The sequence below is a fragment of the Schistocerca cancellata genome, chromosome 6, assembly GCF_023864275.1.
Source record: "Schistocerca cancellata isolate TAMUIC-IGC-003103 chromosome 6, iqSchCanc2.1, whole genome shotgun sequence".
In the NCBI taxonomy this organism is placed as follows: Eukaryota; Metazoa; Arthropoda; class Insecta; order Orthoptera; family Acrididae; genus Schistocerca; species Schistocerca cancellata.
The window spans coordinates 549,034,442-549,057,475 of NC_064631.1; the positions used below are offsets into that span (position 1 = coordinate 549,034,442).

Consider the following 23,034-nt stretch of genomic DNA (forward strand, 5'->3'; position numbering starts at 1 on the left):
TCATGCTTTCTCCAATCGGATTTTTGTGAATATGAATTTAATTATTTAAATATTCAATTACTTGAAAATTCTTATCTGTCAGTTAAAAAACAAAGAACAAAATAATCTGTTTACCCTGTCTGTGCAATGGAGTGAACAATTATTTTTTTTTTTAATCAGAGGTGCAATTTCCTTTTGTATGATAATCCTCATATAAACAAATGAAACACAACCTAAAGATCTGTTGCACTATGGACGAAATATGGTAGCTGAAGATTTAAATGAAAGAAGGGTTCATAAGTAAAACAAAATTCAAGCAAAATGAGAAAGAGAGATAGTAAACACAATAATGTGGACAAAAAAACATGGTGATAAAACAAAATAATTTAAATTGAAATGGATACATAAAATTAATTAAAAACTCATGGAAAAAGATTTAAGGCAGAAAAAGAATGATAGGAGGAAAAATTAGAGTAAATGAAGACGCTGATATTATGATTAAAGTTATGTGACAAATAAATGGAAATAAAAAAATTACATTTAAATCAGTTAATTGAACAAAAATGATGATCACAGTCATTCCAATAAAGATTTAAAAATAATAATAACTACTGCACCTGACAAGATTCAAACCCACAACTTCCTGGATGTGAAGCTATTATCATATCCATTACACCACACAACCAGTCAAGTTGTATGACTTATTTAACGTTATTGAGTGTCATGAGTAATTCTCGATTTTTTCCATCAATTAGTTGCAAACGAAGACCCACCACAACAAATGGCTGTAGGGTGTGATACCTGGGATCTTAACCTACATAACCACACAGATGGTTTCAGTAAGTCTTTCCCACCATTGGGGACGTCTCCTTGTAAAACAGTATTTACTACTGTCTGTCAGTAGAAGACTGAAAAGGCAACACACACATCTCTCCTTACAGATTCATGAGTTGCTGTTAACTTTCCCTTGTTTATCGCTTGAAATTCATTTCTGTAACAAGAGGGTAACAATCTCCATCATTACCCTGTTTTCCATATGTAAACCATAAGGCAGAATTAGTTTTTTCCATCCTTCATCATGTCTTATGAGATTTTTACCCTGAGAGTAGCAGATTATTATATTAAACTTTGATCACAACTCCCTCAAAATGTGTCAAATTTTAGACAATACCCTCATTTCCACTTTTGATAACATTTAGTAACTGCTTATTTGCACTTGCAAACATAAAAAGTTTTTCTTATAGATTTGGTTCTGCATTTCATAGCCATTGTCATTACATGGCATTCTTTTTGTTATCAGAACCGAAATATGTGAACACATTGCACACCAGATGAGTACAAGAACAAGACAAGTTACAGGAAGATTCGACAATTATATGGCAATGAACTTGTGCTCTAAGAACATTAAAATCTTAAAAAAATATTTTATTACTTAACTGGCTAAAAAAAAAAAACACGATAATAACAGAAATAATTATAGAAATTGAAGATAAGAAGTTGTAGTACTTACCACAGCAGCTAAAGCTCGTTTTACAGTTTGTACTTGATTTTTGAATGACATTCTTTTTTCTTCAATAGATTTTAATCTCTTTTCCTCAGATTTCCAACTTTTTATTTCTGGAACACTTCTCCTATTTTTTATAACTTTTAATTGTATCTGGTCATACTGGACTTTCTGTGTCTTATGTTCGTAATTAAAGATATTAAATTTTGATTCTTGATACCCAAGAATGTTTTCACTGGCAGGAAATAAATTATTTTCCAGATTACCCTTCGTTTTGTTTCCTTTCCTCATACTTTCTGATACATTCTTTAGTGGTGAAGATGGTTGTACTTGTGTTTCTTCTAACTTGGGTTTGAATTCTGCATAAGAACTTAGTATACCCTTAAACATTGGTAATTTTTTATTGTAGCTCACTTCACAAGTGCCCATACCTGAGTCTTCAGTTTCGAATTTTGCAACATTTGATTGTTTGGCATTTCCCTGACTTTCCTTTTTGAAATTACACGTCTGCACAAACTCATCATCTTGACTTCCATTATGTATAAAGTTTCCTGTAGGATTTATCCCTGCAGATATCTGAATTGGTTTTACGACAGACTGTTGCTGTTGTCTTTCCCTCGCCAATCGGTCCAAAAAGCTTTCTTTTGCAAGTTCCACTTTCACGTGCTGACCATGCCATTTTCTTTTTGACATGTATTCAAGACCTATAAAGTACAAGATTTTAAAGTACAAATAATAATGCAAATGGTTAAATACACAACATCAAAATTCACTGTTAAAAATGTCAAAACACAGTTCTTGCTTGGATGTCATGTTATTGGGGTGTACACTGTTTTGAAGGTACATGCAGACCATTGTCAACATGGCAGGCTGCACAGGGCAGGTGAGAGCCAAGTACTGGGGGATTTTGTATCATCTCTCATGTGTCTCTAAAAATATTTTTATGTAAATAAAGCAAAGCTACATCAGTTACTGAAACAATTTTTTGGTAAAAATGTTACTTACAATAAAAATACTGAAAATCATCCAGCTGTTTTATTTGCAATTCAGTCTTTATCAAGGGATTTTAAGTATAGTACATGGTCAAAAATGTATTCTTTTTCATCTTATTGTCCCACAGTACAGCCAGATAATGAATTCTCTATCTTTCAATTGTTGATTACAATTATTACAATACTTCTAAATTACTTAACCTACTGCAGTTAATTCAGGGAGTTTGCGTGAAGAATGTGGTCATAGGGTAATTTATGTTCAGTACATATTAGGTCACATGTTACTTTATACAAATTGAAGCTAACACATCAATATTGTTTCCTTTTAAAATCTGGAAAGTGAGGCATTTTTCACTCCAATATGAAGTACATTAGTTTTAGGCTCAAAGCTGTCTACATGCACTATGCTGTAATTATTATTTCTCTTCCATATCAACTTTATCAAATCAGTCACACCACTGTCAAATTTTACAATGCATTAGCAGTTGTTTTCATTTTGTTTAGGAGTCAATTAGAGACAGACATCAAATACCCAGTGACATTTTTATCTACAATGTGAGCTGGCAAAGTCATAAACTCCAAGTGTTTCATAGTCAATATCAAAACAAACATTTAAAAAATGATGGCACATAAAGGGCAAACATTCTGATACATAATGGCACACTGACCAATAAAATCTTAAACACGATGTTGTCCCATTTCTCAGACAGGAGTTAGAAGCATTGGATGGAGGCAGTGAATATTTGAGGAACTATAACAAGTTCAAACACATGATCAACCAAGCTGTACAAAAATATGCACCTAGCAACATAATTAAAGATGGCATAGATTCCCCCTTCCTATACAGAAAATATCAGCAAGCTTCTTCAGAAGCAGTGCCTACTGCATAATACAGACAAAAGAAATCAGAAATCCAGACAGACACATGTTAATTGAAAGGGCAATGCACGAAGTCTTCAATAAGCACCACAGAAAAATAACACAAGAAATTCTGGCTGTATATAAAGACTGTAAATGACGCAAAAAGAATCCAGGAACTTGTGAACGAGAAAAGAACTAAAGCAGAAAGTAGTGAAACATGAGCAAAAATGGTGAATTCTGTTTTCAAATCTTTCTTCAAAAAGGGAAATGAAGGAATGTTGACATCATTCCATAGCCACATCAGCACTAAGAGGGTTGGTTGGGTTGTTTTGGGGGAAGAGACCAGACAGTGAAGTCATCAGTCTCATCAGATTAGGAAAGGATGGGGAAGGAAGTCGGCCATGCCCTTTGGAAGGAATCATCCCGGCATTTGCCTGAAGCAATTTAGGGAAATCACAGAAAACCTAAATCAGGATGGCCAGACATTGGATTGAACCGTCATTCTCCCAAATGCAAGTCCAGTGTGCTAACCACTGTGCCACCTCACTTGGTCCAGCACTAAGAATTATGTTAAGAAGCAGCCCAAATCACTAAAACCCAATTAGGCCTCAGGACGGCCAGATAAAGTCCCTTCTCAGCTCTACACAGAATCTGTGAGGGAATTAGCTCCACTCTTTACCATAATTTCCCACAGATTTTTTGAGCAGAGATATGTTCCGTATGAGTGGAAAAGAACACAGGTCACACTCACCTACAAAAAGAAAGTAGAACTGATACACAGAGCTATCATCCTATACCTCTCATACCTGTATGCCACAGAATACTAATGCATTACTTACTTACATACATACATACATCAATTCTAACTTTATGATGTATCTCAAACAAAATAACTTTATCCATTGAACTGAGCATGGGTTCCTAAACAACTGATCATTTGAAGCTAAACTAGTGCTCTTCACACATAATATCCTCAGTGCTATATGTACAGGGAACAATGTTCAACTGCTCTGAAAAGATTTTGATTCTTTCTAAAGAAAGAATACTCCTATGCAATATCTAAACAGGTATGAGACTGACTCAAAAATTTCCTGATGCAACACATTATCCTAGATGATGAGTCATCTACTGATACTGAAGTAATATGCAGAATAGGCTTTCCCAACACTGCACCATGGAATAAGGGCATCCGTGCCCACCATTCACTGCATCTGCGGGCAGGCACAGGTAGTGTAAGCTACTTGCCAGACAGCCGTATTGCATGCATACTGCACATTCAGGAGCTTATTGGCCAACACTGCCCATGGGCACTTAGCAAGTAGAGTATGATCACACGTGCTACGGCCCGCTGTAACACTGTCTATGTCAGCCATTTGACCACCCCTTTTCAACGGTGCCTGTGTCCACCTGGAGGTTGAACAGCCTAATCTATAGAGCCCCAAAGAGGTGTAAAAAGATTGTTGATGTTCAAGTTATTATACTTTAATGACTTAGAAAATTGACTTCAATCTGAGGATTTTTACACGTGATGCACCTTATTAAGAAATTATAGATGATAAAAAACGAAGTAATGTCAATTTAGATCTTCATTTAATATTAGCCTCAGGAAAAGATTGGTAACCAACTCTTAATGTAGATAAATGCAAAGTCCTGCACTTTATGAAACGTTAAAAGCTGGTACCATCTGGCTACAGAATTAATGAGACACAATTATAGTTAATCAATAAAAACTATATACATCAGATATGATGATTGGGAATGCCCTCTGTTGCCAGCCTCCCATCATTCCCTCCCTCCTGTCCACCACCACCACCACCACCACCACCACACTATCCCTGGGTCATACCAGTGACCCAAGTGGTCTAGGAGAAAAATAATTGGTTTCTTGACCATACTAGAAAAATGTGATATTTGCTGGGTGAATTTCCTAACATTTAGTGAACTCAAATATATTTTGAAAATTTTTTTATTGTTTATCATTTTTGATTTAGGGTGTGAGGGTTTTATTTATTTATTTATTTATTTATTTGGCATTTGCAAGTATCTATGTTTTTTAATTATTCAGTAATGGGCTGTCTTAGGCCTTTCAAATAAAAAGCATTTAGTTCAGCACACATTGGCACACAAATTAAAATCACTGCCACCTAGCTGACTGCATTCCTTAATATATTTGTGACAGCTCAAAAATAATGGTTGCAAATTAAAGCAGCTCAATTCCTGAACAGCATTTTTCCATGGGTGTAATTTCTCAGCCTTAATATTTTTTGTGCTTTTACACTATGTATAATAGAGTGTCAATGGTGAGAAGCCTTCACTAACAAAAACTACACTATTTTTAAAAAACAGATTTTTTCATTTTTTTCGTGTCAGTACCTTTGTTAAAGGACCAAACAAAATTTGAAAATTACAGACTAATAGATCTTTATGATATCAAACTTAAGTATAAATCTAAATTTGTGATTCAACTGTGCACTATGAAAGAAACCTACCAATGTTGTTGTCTTCAGTCCTGAGACTGGTTTGATGCAGCTCTCCATGCTACTCTATCCTGTGCAAGCTTCTTCATCTCCCAGTACTTACTGCAACTTACATTCTTCTGAATCTGCTTAGTGTATTCATCTCTTGGTCTCCCTGTACGACCTACCAATATGAGTCAAAAATATTAAGAAAAGTATAGCTATCACCCACCATATACCAGAGATGCTGAGCTGCAGATAGGAATGATAAAAATACTGTTGAACAAGTAAGCTTTTGGCCAAAGCGGCCTTCATGAGACATAGACAACACACGCATACACATAAAGGCCAGGCATACACATCCAGAGACTGTGGCCATGTGTTTGTGAGTTGTGTTTTCATGAATGTGTGCAGTGTATGTTGTCTAATGCTGATGAAGGCCTTTTTGGCAAAAAGCTTACTTGTTTGACAATCATTTTGTTGTGCCTATCTGTGACTCAGCATCTCTCCTATATGGAGAGTAGCAATTATCCTTTTCATAATACTGTCATTATGTCACCTTGGATTTTCCACTGTTTGGGACAAAAATATGTTTTTTACTATCTGTGATATCTAGGGAAATTGAATAAAGGATATCAATTAAATAATTTAAATAAAACAAATTAAAGCAGCCAATGATTATTTGTTGATAAAACCCTCTGCCGAAAATTTCATCATGATAGCAGATAGTAGCTTGAAGTCTGTAAAGGCTCACATGCAAGCCTGTACAAGCTTGTGGATTCTCTTCCAACTTCCACCATCATCTGTCCACAAGCAGCACCAGTCTGTGTCCGTGGGTTGCTGCAAGTTACGAGCTGCCATTCACCTTGACGACGGTGTTTGTGGGAACGACCATCAACCTAGCATCGAAAAAGTGATTCATCCAAAGAGCTGACGCATTTCCATTGATCAACAGTTGAATCCCGATGGTCCTGTTCTCAATACAATCGTAACTGATGATGTTGTTGCATCAACATGTGAATACATAGGGGTGGTCTGCTGTGAAGATGCATGTTCAATAGTGTACAAAGAAAGGTGTGCTCCGAAGCACTTGTGCGTACACCAACATTGTGATCTTCCAGCAGAGACGCCACAGAGCACCCGCTATCCTATTTTACACAGTAGACAAGTCTCTGAAACCCACATTCTGTGAAGAGGCATGGGTGTCCAACCATTTAGTGCCTAGTAATAGTTTCACTGTCCCTATACCTCTTTCCATAGATGTTCATGACAGTAGCATGTGAACATTCAACAGCTTTGCCATTTTCAAGATTCTAGTTCACAGGCTCTGCATAATAATAATCTGCCCTTTGTCAAAGTTGCTTATCTGAATCGATTTCTCCATTTTTACTGCCTGTATGTTTGTTAGTGGGATCCCCAATCCATATCTGCTCCATTTACATACTTCTGTTACTGCATCAAAGGCCCACAATGCCACCAGGTGGCATCCAACGTTGTGGTGGGCAGTGGTCATGCTTTGACTGATCAGTGTAAATGGCCTGAGAAAAATAATGTTTGAGCATGGTTCTTAAAATTAAAAGCTCTTTTATCAATACAATAACAGGAAAATCATTGTGCCCAAAATCTTACTTTAAGATATTTGTAATTAACTGAATAACAGATACTAATAGTTCAAATAAAAAAAAATTGACTAATAACAAACTATAAAAAAGTAAATATAACTTGTGAAATCCTAGGTGTATCACCTACTGGTAAAGTTAGAAAACCAAATGAAGAAAAGCAACGTTTCACTTTGAATGCAAAAATTGAGCAAGTGGCAACAACAGTCAAAAATAATTTGAAGTTTTATTTCACAAACAAAGTTGTACTAAACCTCATAAAAGTTCTAAAAATTCACCACATGAATATGATGATTTGATAGAACAGCTAAAAACTGAATAGCGTTTCAGACACAGGGGATAAAATCAAGATTTTCAGTTTCCTGCCAAATTCCTGGAGTTGAGCAAATGTTAGTTATAAATTTAATCTGACAGAATGTTTGTGTTGTGACTCTCCGATCCTTCAAAGTGCCGCCGCGCAGTTATGCGCGTCCTCTACATGTGGCGCTTTTTGCCAGCCATGCAGCAGCAGCAGCGCCACCTAAGCGGCCAGCCAGCCAGCGGCCGCTAGACTTGGACTCAGTTATGATTTGACTGTTAAAGTGTACACACGTCTTACTCTGTTTACTTGATCTGTGACTTCCATGTATTGTGTCGTCCTTGAAATATATTTGTTCAACTTGAAGGTATAACAATTGGCGACGAGGTAGTGAATTTTTCTTTTTCATCGTTGACCCACAGGTTTCCATGGCTTCTTTAGATCAACTCTTGCAAGGTCTCATAGAACAGCAAACGCTTCTCACAAATGTGATTCGCGATTTCGTCGCGGCATCAAATGCGGGGCGTCTCTCGCCATCGTCTCTACCTCCTTTTCCTCCTTACGACGAGATGGCGGAAGACTGGTCTGATTACGAAAAACATCTTCGACAGCACTTCTTGGCATTTCACGTCGCGGACGACCAAACATGTAAGTCTCTGTTCCTTTCATGGATTTCACCTCAAATGTATCGGTTGTTGTTGCAATTGGCTCCTTTCAAAGATCCTGCGTTCTTTTATTTGCTAAAATGTGCTCACTTCTGTCCGTCAATTTTCAAAAGCATACGCATGTGGTAGCCTCTCGTGTTGTCTTTTATCGTTGTCAAAAACAACCAAATCAATCCTATAGTGCTTGGGCTGCTGAACTTCACGGCCTCAGTCAAAAGTGTCAATTTGCTACTGAAGTTCACAAAGAATCCTACGCCGATTCCATGGTACGGGATGTTATTATCCGGTCGGCGCCCAACAAATAAGTTAGGCAATGTGCCCTTCAGTTGGCAAATCCGACTCCAGATGAAGTCCTATCCATCGCTCAGTCTTCTGAAATTTCTCGCACTGCTGGAGCGCAAATAGAGGCATGGGGTGCCATCGGGAAAATACAACCTCTGTGCGCTGTTGAAGAAGCGTGTGGCGTGTCCCCGCTGACCGACGCGGCCGCAGTACGCTCCCAAGTGCAGCCTCGGCCTAACCGTAAACAAACCTCTAAGAAACTGCAGCAAAACCCACGGCAACTTCCTTCATGTCCGCGGTGTTTTACGAAGCATTCACGAGAGGATTGTCCACGACGTTGGGCCGTGTGTCACAAATGCAAAAAAAAAGGGTCATGTGTCATCCGTTTGCAAATCCGACCGCATACATGATGTTCATGAACATGGCACTGATTCTGATTCTGTGTTGTCTGTCAATTGTACTTCTTCCCTTTCAGGGAAGTTATTCCTCACTGTCCAAATACTTGGTCGAGATGTTCGCATGCAGTTGGATACTGGTTCTGCTGCCACTATCATCAATTCTCAGACATATCTTCAGTTGGGTTCTCCAATCCTGTCACCTGTCACTAGGCAATTACGGACTTACAATAAACAGACGATTTCTCTCTCGGGACAATTTGATGCTGAGGTATCTAACAAATCTGTCTTTCACACTGTTCCCATATTTGTGGTTGACCATAGAAACACGGAGAACCTTTTTGGTTTCGATGCCTTTCGCGTTTTTGGGTTCTCCATAGATGACTCCGTCAATATCGTCTCTGATGCTATTCCTTATGCTCAATTGGATTCCTTGTCGACGACATTTTCGTCTCTTTTTTTCTCCTGGGTTAGGCCGTGCAAACGACTTTGAAGCTCATATCATGCTCAAACCCAGTGCTCGGCCTAAGTTTCTTCGGGCTCGGCCCATTCCTGTGGCCCTTCGTGATCGGGTGAAATGGGAGCTGGATCGGCTCACTGCTTTGGGGGTCTTGCTTTCTGTCACTTCCAGTGAGTGGTCCTCTCCTGTCGTTGTGGTTGCTAAGCTAAATGGTGATATTTGTCTCTGCAGCGATTTCAAAGCCACTGTAATTGCTCAATGCCTTATCGACATTTACCCTATGCCTCGACCTGAAGAATTGTTCACTAAACTTGCTGGAGGCCAGTATTTTTCTAAACTTGACCTGTCAGAAGCTTATCATCAACTTCCTCTCGACACTGCTTCCCGGCAGATTCTGGTCCTTAAAACGCCTTTCAGCCTCTATCAATACCAACGATTGCCATTCGGAGTTGCAGTGCCCCTGCTCTCTTTCAGCGATTCTTGGAACAATTATTGCTCACTGTCCCTGGGTGTATAAATTACATGGATGACATTGTTGTCACTGGCTCCACCACTGAAGAACATCTTCAAAATCTCCGCACACTTTTTCATGTCTTACAGACTGCCGGTCTTAAGTGTAATCTTCAGAAATCAAAATTTTTTCAGGCATCTATCACGTACTTGGGGTTTCAAGTCTCTCTGGATGGTATTCGTCCACTTCAGCAAACTGTCGCAGTGATCGATGTCCTTCCTCACCCTACATCTGTTAAGGAACTGCAGGCCTTCTTGGGGAAAATAGCATACTATCACAGGTTTTTACCATCTGCTGCTTCGGTGGCTCAGCCGTTGCATTGCCTGTTGCATAAAAATGTGCCTTTTCACTGGTCCGCGTCACGCGATGCGGCTTTCCAGAAATTGAAGACTATGCTGAAACAGGCCCCGTGCCTGGCTACTTATCGAACTGGCCAACATCTTGTTCTTGCCACGGGCACCTCTCAATACAGGGTCGGTGCAGTCCTTGCGCACCGTTTTTCTGATGGTTCTGAACAACCCATTGCTTATGCCTCCAAAACGCTCACGGATGCCCAACAAAAGTATTCTCAAATCAAAAAAGAAGCTTTGGCCATCATTTATGCTCTTCACAAGTTTGGTGTTTTTCTCTATGGCTCAAAATTTCATCTTGTTACAGATCACAAACCACTTGTTTCCTTGTTTCATCCATCAACGTCACTTTCCGACAAAGCTGCACACCACCTCCAGCGTTGGGCTCTTTACTTGTCTTGTTTCAATTTTGAGATTCATTTCCGGCCGACGGCTCAACATGCGAATCCTAATGCACTGTCTCGCCTTCCCATGGGTCCTGATCTGGCATTCGATAGGGACGAACTTTTGTGTTTCCACCAGGATGTTGCCGAGCAGCAGGTTGTGGACGGGTTCCCCATCACCGGGGACCAGCTGGCGGCTGCTACGGGTTCTGACCCTACCCTCTCCCGGGTTTTAGGCTGTATTCAGAAGGGTTAGCCAGATCGTCCGTCCACTAAGACTTCTGATCCATTGCGGAACTACTACACTTTGCATTACCACCTCACAGCTAGGGATGGTGTTATCCTCCTTTCCACCGACAATGTTTCGCCGCGTGTTGTGCTACCTGCGTCTTTGCGTGCTTCGGTCTTGCGCCTCCTTCACCAAGGGTACTGGGGTGTCTCTCGCACGAAATCTCTGGCACGCCATCATGCGTACTGGCCTGGCATCGACTCTGAAATAGCACACATGGTCGCTGCCTGCGGCCCTTGTGCGTCACAGGCCGCCGCCCCGAAGTCATCTTTGTCACTGTGGCCTTCGCCTGAGAAGCCCTGGGAGCATATTCATGCTGACTTCGCGGGACCTTTTTTAGGTACTTATTGGCATCTCGTCATTGACGCCTACTCTAACTTTCCTCTCATTGTCCGTTGCACGTTGCCTACCACCGCAGCAACCACCAATGCTCTAGCTAGCATTTTCTCTTTGGAGGGCCTTCCCTCTACTCTTGTAACTGATAATGGTCTGCAATTTGCCTCGTCCGATTTTGCGCATTTTTGTGCTCGTCACGGCGTCATGCATGTCACGGCCCCTCCGTTCCATCCACAGTCACGCGGTGAGGCTGAACGAATGGTCCGCACATTTAAAGCTCAGATGATAAAACTCCTGACTTCTTCTGCTGCTGATGATGATGCACTTCTCCAACTTCTGGCTTCTTACCGGTTCACCCTCATGGATGACCACTGCCCGGCTGAGCTCTTACATGAACAACAGCCCTGCATGCTACTTCATCTTCTACGGCCTTCCACCTCACGGCCGCAGGTGCCTTCGCTTGGCCGGTTCACCGCCAATGACCTTGTATGGGTACGGGGATATGGCAGGTGGCCAAAATGGAGTCCTGGCCGCATCTTACGACATCGTGGCCGACGCCTGTATGAAATCCAGACGGACACGGGTGTTGCAGTGCGTCATTCGGACCAGCTTTGGCCTTGTGTGCCGACAACGCCTGTTCCGGATGCTGCTACACCACCTTCGGCTCTACCTGACGCTCGGGATACTGGAATCTCTCATTACTCACAACGCAGTCCTCTCACCATATCGGTGCCAGCACAAGAACTGACGCCACCAGGAGACGTGCCCATGCAGGAACCAGATGACCATCATCTGTCGGAGCAACTCTACTCGCCTCCTTCTCCTACGGATGCCGACACATAGCCCATGTCTCCTGTTACAACAACCACACTTGCCGCAACAGGCAGATTGATGCACGGGGCTCCAGCAGATTCAACCCCCCGTCTCCTGTCATCTCGACCATTATCATCGGGGACACTTCCGTCCATACGGGAAGCCTCCTCCTCCAGACTTTACGGCCAGTCAAACAACACTTATGGACGTTAGCAATCTACAGGCCACCTCCATCAAGACCTGTGCAAAAAATTCAAAGGGGGGAAAAGTGTTGTGAGTCGCCGATCTTTCAAAGTGCCGCCATGCAGTTACGCGCGTCCTCTACATGCGGCGCCGTCTGCCAGCCATGCAGCAGCAGCGCCACCTACGCGGTCAGCCAGCCAGCGGCAGCTAGACTTGGACTCAGTTATGATTTGACTGTTAAAGTGTACACACGTCTTACTCTGTTTACTTGATCTGTGACTTTCATGTATTGCGTCGTCCTTGAAATATATTTGTTCAACTTTAAGCTATAACAGTTTGGTTAAATTAATAATACATATAGTAACAAAATGGGAAATTTTACCTGCATTACAAATGAAGAATGTGAGTAATTTGATAGACGAAAACATGCTCAAAAAGGTTATTAGATTTTATAAAGATGACAATAACAGCTATTTGATGCGTGGTAAAAAAGTGTGAGTTCCTCTGAAACAAAATGGTATTAAGGTTCAAAGGCAAAAATGGTTAATACTGTGTAATTTAAATGAACTACCAAATGACGACATTAAAACTGAAAAGTCGAAATTTTGCAAGTAGAGTTCAAAATGGTGTATTGTTGCAGGAGCATCTGGTATCCATAACGTTTGCATTTGTTTGTATCACCACAATGTAAATTTGATGATAGAGGGGGCTAATCTTAGACCTGCTGGCACTCTGGTATGCAATATTAACAGTTACAATTGTATAAACATGGGAAAATGTCACAATTGTCTATGCAAACAAGCTTTACATGACATGTTTCAGGAATCTGAAGAAGATGATTTGATGCTTGATAACATAGAATACAAACAATGGGTGACACAAGACAGAATAGAAATGTGGAAAATCATAAATTCACAAGAGGAGTTTTCTGATGTGTTGGCAGCTAATCTCAATAAGTTGAAAATGTATCATTTTATTGTCAAATGTCCAGGTAAATTTTTGAAAGACAAAATGCAAACATTGGCAGCTGGTGAATGCTTAGTGCTTGCTGACTTTTCTGGAAACTATTCCTTTGTTGTTCAAGTTGAATCACTAGGGACCAATGGAGGGAGGAGATTACTGTTTAACGTCTCGTCTACAATTAGGTCATTAGAGATCGAGCACAGGCTTGGATTAGGAAAGGATGGGGAAGGAAATCGGCATTGCCCTTTCAAAGGAACCATTCCAGCATTTGCCTGAAGCGATTTAGGGAAATCACAGGAAACCTAAATCAGGATAGCAGGACACGGGGTTTGAACCATCATCATCCTGAATGTGTGTCCAGTGTGCTAACCATTGCATCACCCCACTTGGTAAGGGCAGCAATGGGCAAACAAACAGGCCACATTTCATCCATTTGTACTCGTTTTAAAGATCAAGATAAACTAAAGAGTCATAGTTTTTGTGTCATCAGTGACCACCTTGAACACACACTACAGCAGTGCATGCTTTTCAACTGCAATTAACAAACTACATAAAACACCACCACCTTTCCATACAGACTAATCTATTTCTCTGAAGGTGCTGAACACCAATATAAAAACAAAACAAATATTAACATATCCTTTCAAAAAGAAGATTTTGGAATTGATGTAAAATTGTACATTTTCACATCAAGCCATGGGAAGAATAACTGTGATAGTGTCAGAGGTATAACAAAGTGAGCTGACACAAATGCTAGCCTGCAGCAGACCTACAAGAAGCATATCTTGACATCTTCAGAAATGTTTAAATTTTGAAAAGAATAGGTAAAAGGTGTTACTTACGTTTTTGTAAAATGTGAAGAAATACAAGAACTCTACACCAATGTCTTGGAGGAAAGATTCAACACCTGTCGGAAGATTAAAGGCACTCTATCTCTTCACTGTTTTATCCCCCAGTCAAGTCGTGTTCAAGTGTAGGTTCACACCTACATCCCCTGATAGTGAGTTTTATCAATGTGAAAAACTTGTACCACTGACACTTCAAAACAAAGACATAGCCGCTGGTGTCTATGATGAACAGTGGTTGACCGCCAAAGTTGATAACACGGATTGTCAAAACCAAGATGTGCATGTAACATTTTACTACACGCCATGACCAAGGATCCCGTTTAAAAAAGTTGAGAAGGTTCAAGGTTGAATGTCAGTTAAAAATGTATTGAAGAAGTTATCACTCTTGGAATTTACAACTGTGACTGGGTGAACTTTTAATCTAACACCCAACACGAGTGAAGAAAATTCTCAGATGCTCAGTGCACAGTGTAGCAAAAACAAATAAGATGAGACCACATAATGCAATTTAGCTGGCTCTCTTTCAATATAAAAAGACAAGTAACTGTAGATATGCTTAAATTATATAACTGATATAATTTATTCCATTAGCCTAGATGTTATAAAATGCATTTTTGACTGATTTTGTAATTTTTTTCCATAACTTCCATTTGATTCTTAAAGTTGAAATTTCCCTAAAGTTTGCTATCATAAGGGTCTATTAAGTGGGTAATTATCAGATTTGTATCTGGTCCCCTAGCAAAGATATTAAAGGAAAAAAATATTCGAAGAATCCATTTTAAAACAGCATATTTTCTCAAGTGTTAGCTTCTTACAGTTGAAATTCAGTAGAAAATAAATATACTATATAGTGCAATAGCATAAAAAATATTACAGATGAGAAATTACTCCTCCTTTGGAAAACTACTGCTCAAAAATTGACGGGGTTTTTTTTTTTTTTTTTTTTTTTTTTTTTTAAGATGACCAATACCTTGGAGCTATTAAAAATACATTAAGGGTTCAGTTAGGCAATAACAGTTTTAATTTGTAGGCCAGTGTGAGCTGAAAATATTGCTTTTTATTTGAAAGGTCTATAGTAACCCATTACTCAATAATTGAAAAACTGCACATGCTTGCAAATGCAAAAAAAGCTTGGATCCTGAAACAAAAATGGCCACCATTTCAAAATGAAAAACAAATACATAATTTTTGAATTCACTAAACATCTCTCTCTCTCTCTCGCTCTCATCCAAATGTATGTCTCAACCTGTCCTTATGTCATCTCTGAACTAAATCAGTGATAACTAGTATACACTTTGTGATCAAAAGTATTCGGACACCTGGCTGAAAATGACTTACACATTTGTGGTGCCCTCCCATCGTTAGTGCTGGAATTCAATATGGTGTTGGTCCATCCTTCGCCCTGATGACAGCTTCCACTCTCGTAGGCATACATTCAAACAGGTCCTGGAAGGTTTCTTGAGGACCACGTTTAAAGTCTGTGAGCTCCGTGGACCACCCCATTCTACTATCTCACGGTGTCTAATGACTACTGAGGTCGCTGATATGGAGTACCTGGCAGTAGGTGGCAGCACAATGCACCTAATATGAAAAATGTATGTTTTTGGGAGTGTCCAGATACTTTTGGTCACATACTGTACTATCTTTGATTATTTCTTATGTCTGCCCATAAACCTTTGTTTCCCTTATCCCCCCCAACAGGTGGGTTCCTCTCATCCTGGGGCCTAAGTGACCCGCCCCTCCAGTGTAACCTTCAACAAACGAATCCATCTTTAATCTCTGAAGAAGAAACTAATAGTTTTAAAAGCTAGGAAATTGTTTTCTCGCTATTAAATGTTTCTACCAGAAGTATTGATAAAAAAAGACAAAAACCAAGATCTTATCAGTAGTATTGGAATTTCTCCATCTGAAGATAAGTATTGGCCAGACTTTTTCTGTAATTTTATATTATGTTATTTTTACCTGACTTGTTCCGCCAGGAAGATCTATTTCACATGGGTCTACAAAATAAACAATGTAACAATTTAATATACCAAAATCATTAAGAACACTTAGTTAGAAGCACGGGCACCACAAACATTTAACCTTCCCAGATTCAAAAAATGCCTAAACAAATTTAATTCGAGACTGGGGATTATGTCATACCTTCTACCAGAAATTGGGATCAGCATCATTGCATTCTGGATGGAACAGCCACAGATAGTAGCCATATGTGTGTGAAGTGTGTTTGCTTATGTGAATGTGTGTGGGATTTTGTTTCTGAAGAATACTTTAGATGAGAGCTCAATGAATAACAGTATTTTTGTTGTGCCTGTCTGCAATTCAACGTATCATCTTTAAGATGAGAGCACTGTATCTTTTTCATAACGTTGTTGATATTTCAACCTGGACTTGGTCCAAAAAAATTTAAGTTAATCTCGTCAATAAAGAACTAGTCTATGGCACATTTTCATATAGGGAAACCTGGCAAGATACTGTGTATCAATGTCCTTTTAACTGTGATTCTGCTTATGGCATAAGACAAAACCAAAGCTCTATTATATATGAAAATGGAGATGGAACAGTATATTAATGAAGCTTAATGGTAAGCTAAAATATATATATATATATATATATATATATATATATATATATAAAAATCCCACTTTTTTTGCACCTGCAGTCTTAAGGAACACAAAGTGCACACTTCAGTACTTTCTAAAGACATTTTACATACTCACATTCATTTATATGACTCCTGTCAGCCTCTAAATTGACATAAGCAAACACTGAGTCATCAGAGCGTCGTTTAATTTCAGTTGATTGTACTTTTCCATATTTGGAGAACCTCTTCAAAAGATCATCTTCAGTTACCACTGTGGGTAAGTTACCCACAAATATTCGTTGTACATTTAACTTCATTTCTACAAATAAAAAAGCATGTAGTGTACTATAAATGAACCCTCAAAAAAAAAGGGGAAACATTACAGTAATACAATCTATTAAGTAAAATATTGCTATACAATGTTGAACTAACAGTATCAATAGTCATTGCACAAATATACAGTTCTTAAAACTTCATAAGGTAATGTTGGTTAATTTCTTTGCTTTTATATTAGACTCTTCAGTTATGCTAAATTTACTTTATTCTCCAAGGAAAGCCTGTTGATTTTTACCTGTATGCATTGTTTTGTTTCCTATAATATTCGAATAGACTATCAGTAGTTGAACACTTCTATGAATTCTCTGTATTTAAACACAATATCATAAATAAAGATGATGAGACTGAAAAAAATGTGTGAAATGATATAAAACAGACTTTTAGTATATTATGGAAGATGATAAACTAATGAATACGGAAGTCACCTGGTACAATTTTGAACAGAGCATATTAAAAATCATAGATCTGGAGACACTGGAATGTTTGTCAGAGAAATTCAGAACCCAAATTTTATACAGCAGAACATTTCCAGGGTCAGATGTGGACACTGATCACAATTTATTGGTTATGAGCCGTAAATTACAGCTGAAGAAATTTCTGAAAGATGCAAAATTGAAGAATTGGGGCTTGTAAAAGATGAAACAACCAAAACAACCACAGGTAGTATAGAAATTTTAAACAGGCCGTTAAATAATAAACAAGTGAAATATGTGAAATAAATACAATCACAGACGAATGAGTGTCGTTGAGAGCTGAAACAGTAAAGACAGTAGAGCATCAAACAGGCAAGGCCCATTAGGAACTCTGGATTAACAAACAATATGCAAGGAGAAAACATAAAAGTGGAGCAAATGAGATAAGCAAACAGGAATTAAATCACATGAGATTATTAAAAAATGCAAAATGGAACAGTAGACATAGCTGGTGGAGAAATGCAAAGCTATGAATGGCACACACGACTATGAGAAAAATAAGTGCTATGGATAGGAAAATTAAATATACAGCCTAATTTGAGAAAAGAGAATCATCTGAATGAACATGAAGAACGCAGATGCCAAGCAAGCACTAAACAGAGAAGGGAAAGTTAAGGTTGAAGGAATATATAGAAGGGCTACATAAAGGAAAGAACCTTGAAGACAATATTATGAAAATGAAAGAAGTAGTTGATGAAGATGAAATGTAGAATTTAGTACTGCAAGAAGAATTTGGCAGAGCACTGAGAGAACTAAGTTGAATGAAGGCAAAATGTTACATGTAACTTTACAGAAACCAAACAGAAGTTATAAGAAGGGTCACCAGCACACAAAGCTTATTGGGGTCAGGTGAGACACAAGCTTTAGGTCAAATTCAGAATGATAAATTAAAGGACATCAAACACACAGAGAGATCCAGTTCATCTTATAACAATAGACTGAAAAATGACAACTTGCTTGGTCAAAATATTTGAGGGAGGGGGTATAAGTTACAGGGATCGTTTGCACAAGAAATCATAATGATGTGGTACAAGTCATTTTACATTCACAACACAAATTAGTTTGTAAATATAGCTGCATGTTGAAAATTTATTAATATATAATGTAAATGAGTTGTTAATTCATTTGCAAGATCTTATTCACTAAACAAAAGTTCATGTTATATGCCTATCTGCACCTTACGTAATCACAAGGACAGCGAATCTTAATGTATGTTGTTATAAAATAGTAGCATATTCACGTAGGTTCAATAGGAGCAAAAGAGTAGTCTTCACTTTCATAAAAAATAAATACAAATGCAAAAATGTAGAAATACATAAATTCTATATAGCTCAGGATATGGATGCTTGTGATTGTGAGTTAATAATGGGAAATTTAATACTTGTGACTGTTAAAGTATACATTGTCCCCACTGGGAAATTGGGAATGGTTTATGAAAAATTTTGATGGATTGTTGTGCTATGTGACAGACAGAAGGAAGAGATTATTAATTTGTGGTGATTTTAATGTAAATTTCTTGAAAGAATTTGACAGTAAGAGTGATCTTTTAGCACACTTGTAATTTGGTAACAGTCATGAATTTTCCTTAACCAAAGTTGCTTGAGATAGTAGTACCCTTGTAGTTAATGTATTCATACAATGAACAGAAGTAAAAGCATGCATGTTTATGCTATGATAAACATACTGTCAGATCACAATGTACAGTCATGTAACTCACCTCTTTCTACAGTTCAAATACACACTAATAAAACAGTCAGGCTCGTTAACTGACAAAACTACTGAAGACTTTAAAAAAGCTTTAAAAATGTTGATTGGAGTGTAGTTTACAATGAGCAATTCTTAAAGAGTTTGTATCCATTTTTGAAGTAGTTTTCCTAAAAAGATAAATGTAATAAAGAGAAGTTATTAAAAAATCCTTGGGCTACTAAAGGTGGTAGAGTCCTGAAAAAAAAAGGACTTGTACAAAACAGCCAGAAAACCAAATGATTTGGGAATATTTACATTTTACAAAGAGTACTGTAACATACGAAGAAAAGGTGTGAAAAATTTACAGGAATACGCATATCTTGCCAAAAACTGACAGATCAAACAATAAAAACAACTTGGAAAATTGTTAAAAGAGAGAGAGGGGGAGAATGGGAGCATTGTAAAAGACTATTCATGTGTAGCAGATATTTTTACTGATTACTTTTTAGAAATAGGTGAGAAAATTGGTTCAAACTGTTGACAAGGTAAACTGATACAGTACAGTGAAGAAGCAATACAGAGTACATTTAGGGGAAAAAAATTACTCTCCCGTTTCCATTAGAAATAAAGTAGCTTATCATGACTCTAAAAAGTGAAAGTTGATATGGGATGGTGGGATGGATACTATCTCCAGCAAGACACTAAAATTTTGTAGTCCTATAATATGTATTGTTCTTAGTCACTTATGTAATGCATCAATCATTAATTCAAGGTGTTTTTCCAGACAGATTAAAATATGTCACCGTTATGGTGCTGTTTAAAAAAAAGCTGACTCCACAGATGTCAATAAATACCACCCAATGTCACTCCTCATATCATCTGCTAAGATTTTTGAGAAGCTAATGTAATGTATCTGCGCACCATATAACCATTTGGTTCGACAAATTAAATATAAAAGATTACACTCCAACATCTAACTCATGTAGAACTAACACAGGAAAAGGAAGATTTGTTACTTACATTGAGACAGAACACAAATTCAAAAACATTTTGTAATGATTAGCATAAAGGAGTGTGTGCTTGTGAATTAATACTGAAAAATAGTTAACTTTTAATTGTAGCAACTGTATATAGATCCCCAATGGAAAATTTTGAACTGTCTACTACTAACATAGACTCCCTACTATGCTATCAGACAGCAGCAAGATGTTAACAGTTTGTGGTGATTTGAGTGTACATTTTCTATAGGATTCTTATAGGAAAATGATCAGGAAACCTTATTTGGATCCTACAATTCGATATAAGTAATTACATGTCCAACAAAGGTGGATAAGGACAGTAGGAGCCTAATTGATAACTGATCAATTAACTGATTGATAAACCTCAAAACAAGAAAATTACTATATACCCAGCAAAAAATGCTCTCTCTGATCACAATGTACAGTTAGTTAGGATAAATAAGATAGTGCCATAAATTACAGACACTCCCCAGTGGAAAAGAGTTAAAATAATTTGATTCCAGGACAACATTTTTAAGAATACTTTACAACAGATAAACTTGGATGAAACTTCTAATGAATCAAATGGTGACAAAATTTAATCTATTTCATGATAAATTCATATCATTACTTCAAAGTAGCTTTCCACATAAGCTAATGAAAGACATTAGACAGATACTTAAAAAAAAACATGGATCAGTAGAGGAAATAAAATATCTTTTGAAATGAAAAGGCAATTGTATTTGTTGGCAAGAACAAGTCAAGATCCTGCAGTACTTCCACAATACATGAACTGCTCAAAATTATTAAGAAAAGTTATTTAAAAAAGGAACATCCACATTATGTCGGAAATAAATAATTCTGACAACAGACATAACACTGCATGGAATGTAGTAAAATGAGAGATAGAAAAGGATAACATCACTATTAATTTAAATGGAAGGCCTATAGATGATCAGTCACAGGTAGCAGATATGTTTAATAATCACTTCTTAAACATAGAAGAAACTTCCTTCTGAAATTAAGAAAATTATATATTTGCTCAAAAATAAAAACTAATGTGCATTCAATGCGAATTCCAACAGAGTACTATACAATAAGCACTGTCGTTTCTGAAATATGTAATGCATCACTAAGGGCGGGTGATAAGAGAGAAGTCGATAACCAACAACCCATTTCTCTATTGACATTAGCCAAAGGTTTTGAGAAGGTCATATTTTCCAGAATAGATCCCACCTGAGAACAGTAGTATCCTCAGTAAATCACAGTTTGGCTCAACTGAGCATGTCATTCACACATTCACTCATCAAATTTTACAAGAACTAAATAGCAAAATTGCACCAGTTGATACTTCCTGTGGCCTACCTAAAGTATCTGAATGTGTGGAGTACAATATTCTCCTGGATAAACTGAGGTATATGGAACTGATGGTATAGCAAACAATCTGATCATGTAATATCTAACTACAAGGATATAGAAAGTTAGACTTAATAATTCAAGCAATGTAAGAAAGGGACATTCTTCTGACTGGAAATAAAGCATAAGGCTCAATCTTAGGTTCCCTATTGTATCTCAATGTAAATACCTTCTGTCTAATGTACAACAAGCCGAATTAGTTCTCTTTAAGGATGGCACCAGGATTTTAATCAATCCAAACATACAAACAGCAGCAGAAGAAATGGTAAAAAATGTATTCTGTGAATGGTCTCAATCTCAATTTCAAAAAGACAACATTTTCAGTTCTGTACATCCAGAGGTACTAAAATAATGACAGATGTAACACATGGTGAGGAAATAACAACTAGGGTGGAAACATCAAAATTTTTAGGTGTCCACACCGATAAGAATTTAAACTGGACACAGCATATTTTGGTACTCCCATTTCAGACACATCTGAACTGCAAATCCTGGAGAGAGAGAGAGAAATCAGTAAGTTGACACGTTTTACATATTTTCATTCAAAAATGTCACACGGAATAATGTTCTGGGGTAACTCAACTTTAAGGAAGTAAGTGTTCATTGTTCAAAAATGTGCTGTAATAATAATATGTGGTTTTCATCTATGATCCCTTTGTAGGCATCTGTTTAAGGAGTAAGGCACTCTGACTACTGCTTCACAGTATATTTTTTTCCCTGTGAACGATCCAACAAGTTCAAAAGGAAGAAAGATGCACATAATTACAAAACCAGAAGAAAAAAATTATATTCATTACTTTACATTAACATTACCTTTAGCAAAAAAAAAAAAGGGGGAGAGAGAGAGAGAGAGAGAGAGAGAGAGAGAGAGAGAGAGAAGAAAAGGGTGTATAATGCTGCCACCAAAATTTCTGATCACTTACCCTATGATATAAAATGTCTGACAGACAGCAAAGTTACAGTGGAAAATAAGCTTCCATTTCATACAAGAATTTATAATTCTGCAATGATTAAAAGGTACAGTGTGGAACCAGAGGAGAGACAGAATGGTAAGGACAGAGTAATATTAAAGGACAGGATACTGAAATTGTGGGGAACTTCAAATACCAACGCAGTGAGATAATAGTGACCGAGGGTGGTGGCAGAAATCAGCAAAAGGATATAACAGTGCAATGCATTTTACCAGTGTATGAGGGACTTAGTCAGAGGAAGACAGATACCAATGAAGTTAAGGAAGTGATGTTCAAGACATATTTTACTTTACAGTCCAGTTGACCTATGCAGTGGAGACCTGGACAACAGCGAGAAGAAAGAAGAGTAGAATCCAACCCCAAGAAACGAAACTCTTAAGAAA

At 37.8% G+C, this 23,034-nt stretch overlaps 1 protein-coding gene across 8 annotated transcripts in view; it reads right to left on the bottom strand.

Annotated features, from left to right (window-relative positions):
* Nucleotides 1–23,034, bottom strand: part of LOC126191291 (probable RNA-binding protein CG14230) — an 89,555-nt gene that overhangs the window by 45,632 nt on the left and 20,889 nt on the right. For 4 of the 8 annotated variants that reach the window (XM_049932109.1, XM_049932110.1, XM_049932106.1 and 1 more), the window contains 2 exons: nucleotides 16,908–17,090; nucleotides 1,490–2,187 (listed from right to left, as the gene is read on the bottom strand). In XM_049932109.1, the coding sequence (XP_049788066.1) occupies nucleotides 1,490–2,187; nucleotides 16,908–17,088 (879 nt within the window). In that variant the 5' untranslated portion in view covers nucleotides 17,089–17,090. Of the gene's footprint in view, nucleotides 1–1,489; nucleotides 2,188–16,907; nucleotides 17,091–19,297; nucleotides 19,522–23,034 lie in introns of all 8 variants that reach the window. The other 4 variants (XM_049932114.1, XM_049932108.1, XM_049932113.1 and 1 more) reach the window with 2 other exon arrangements.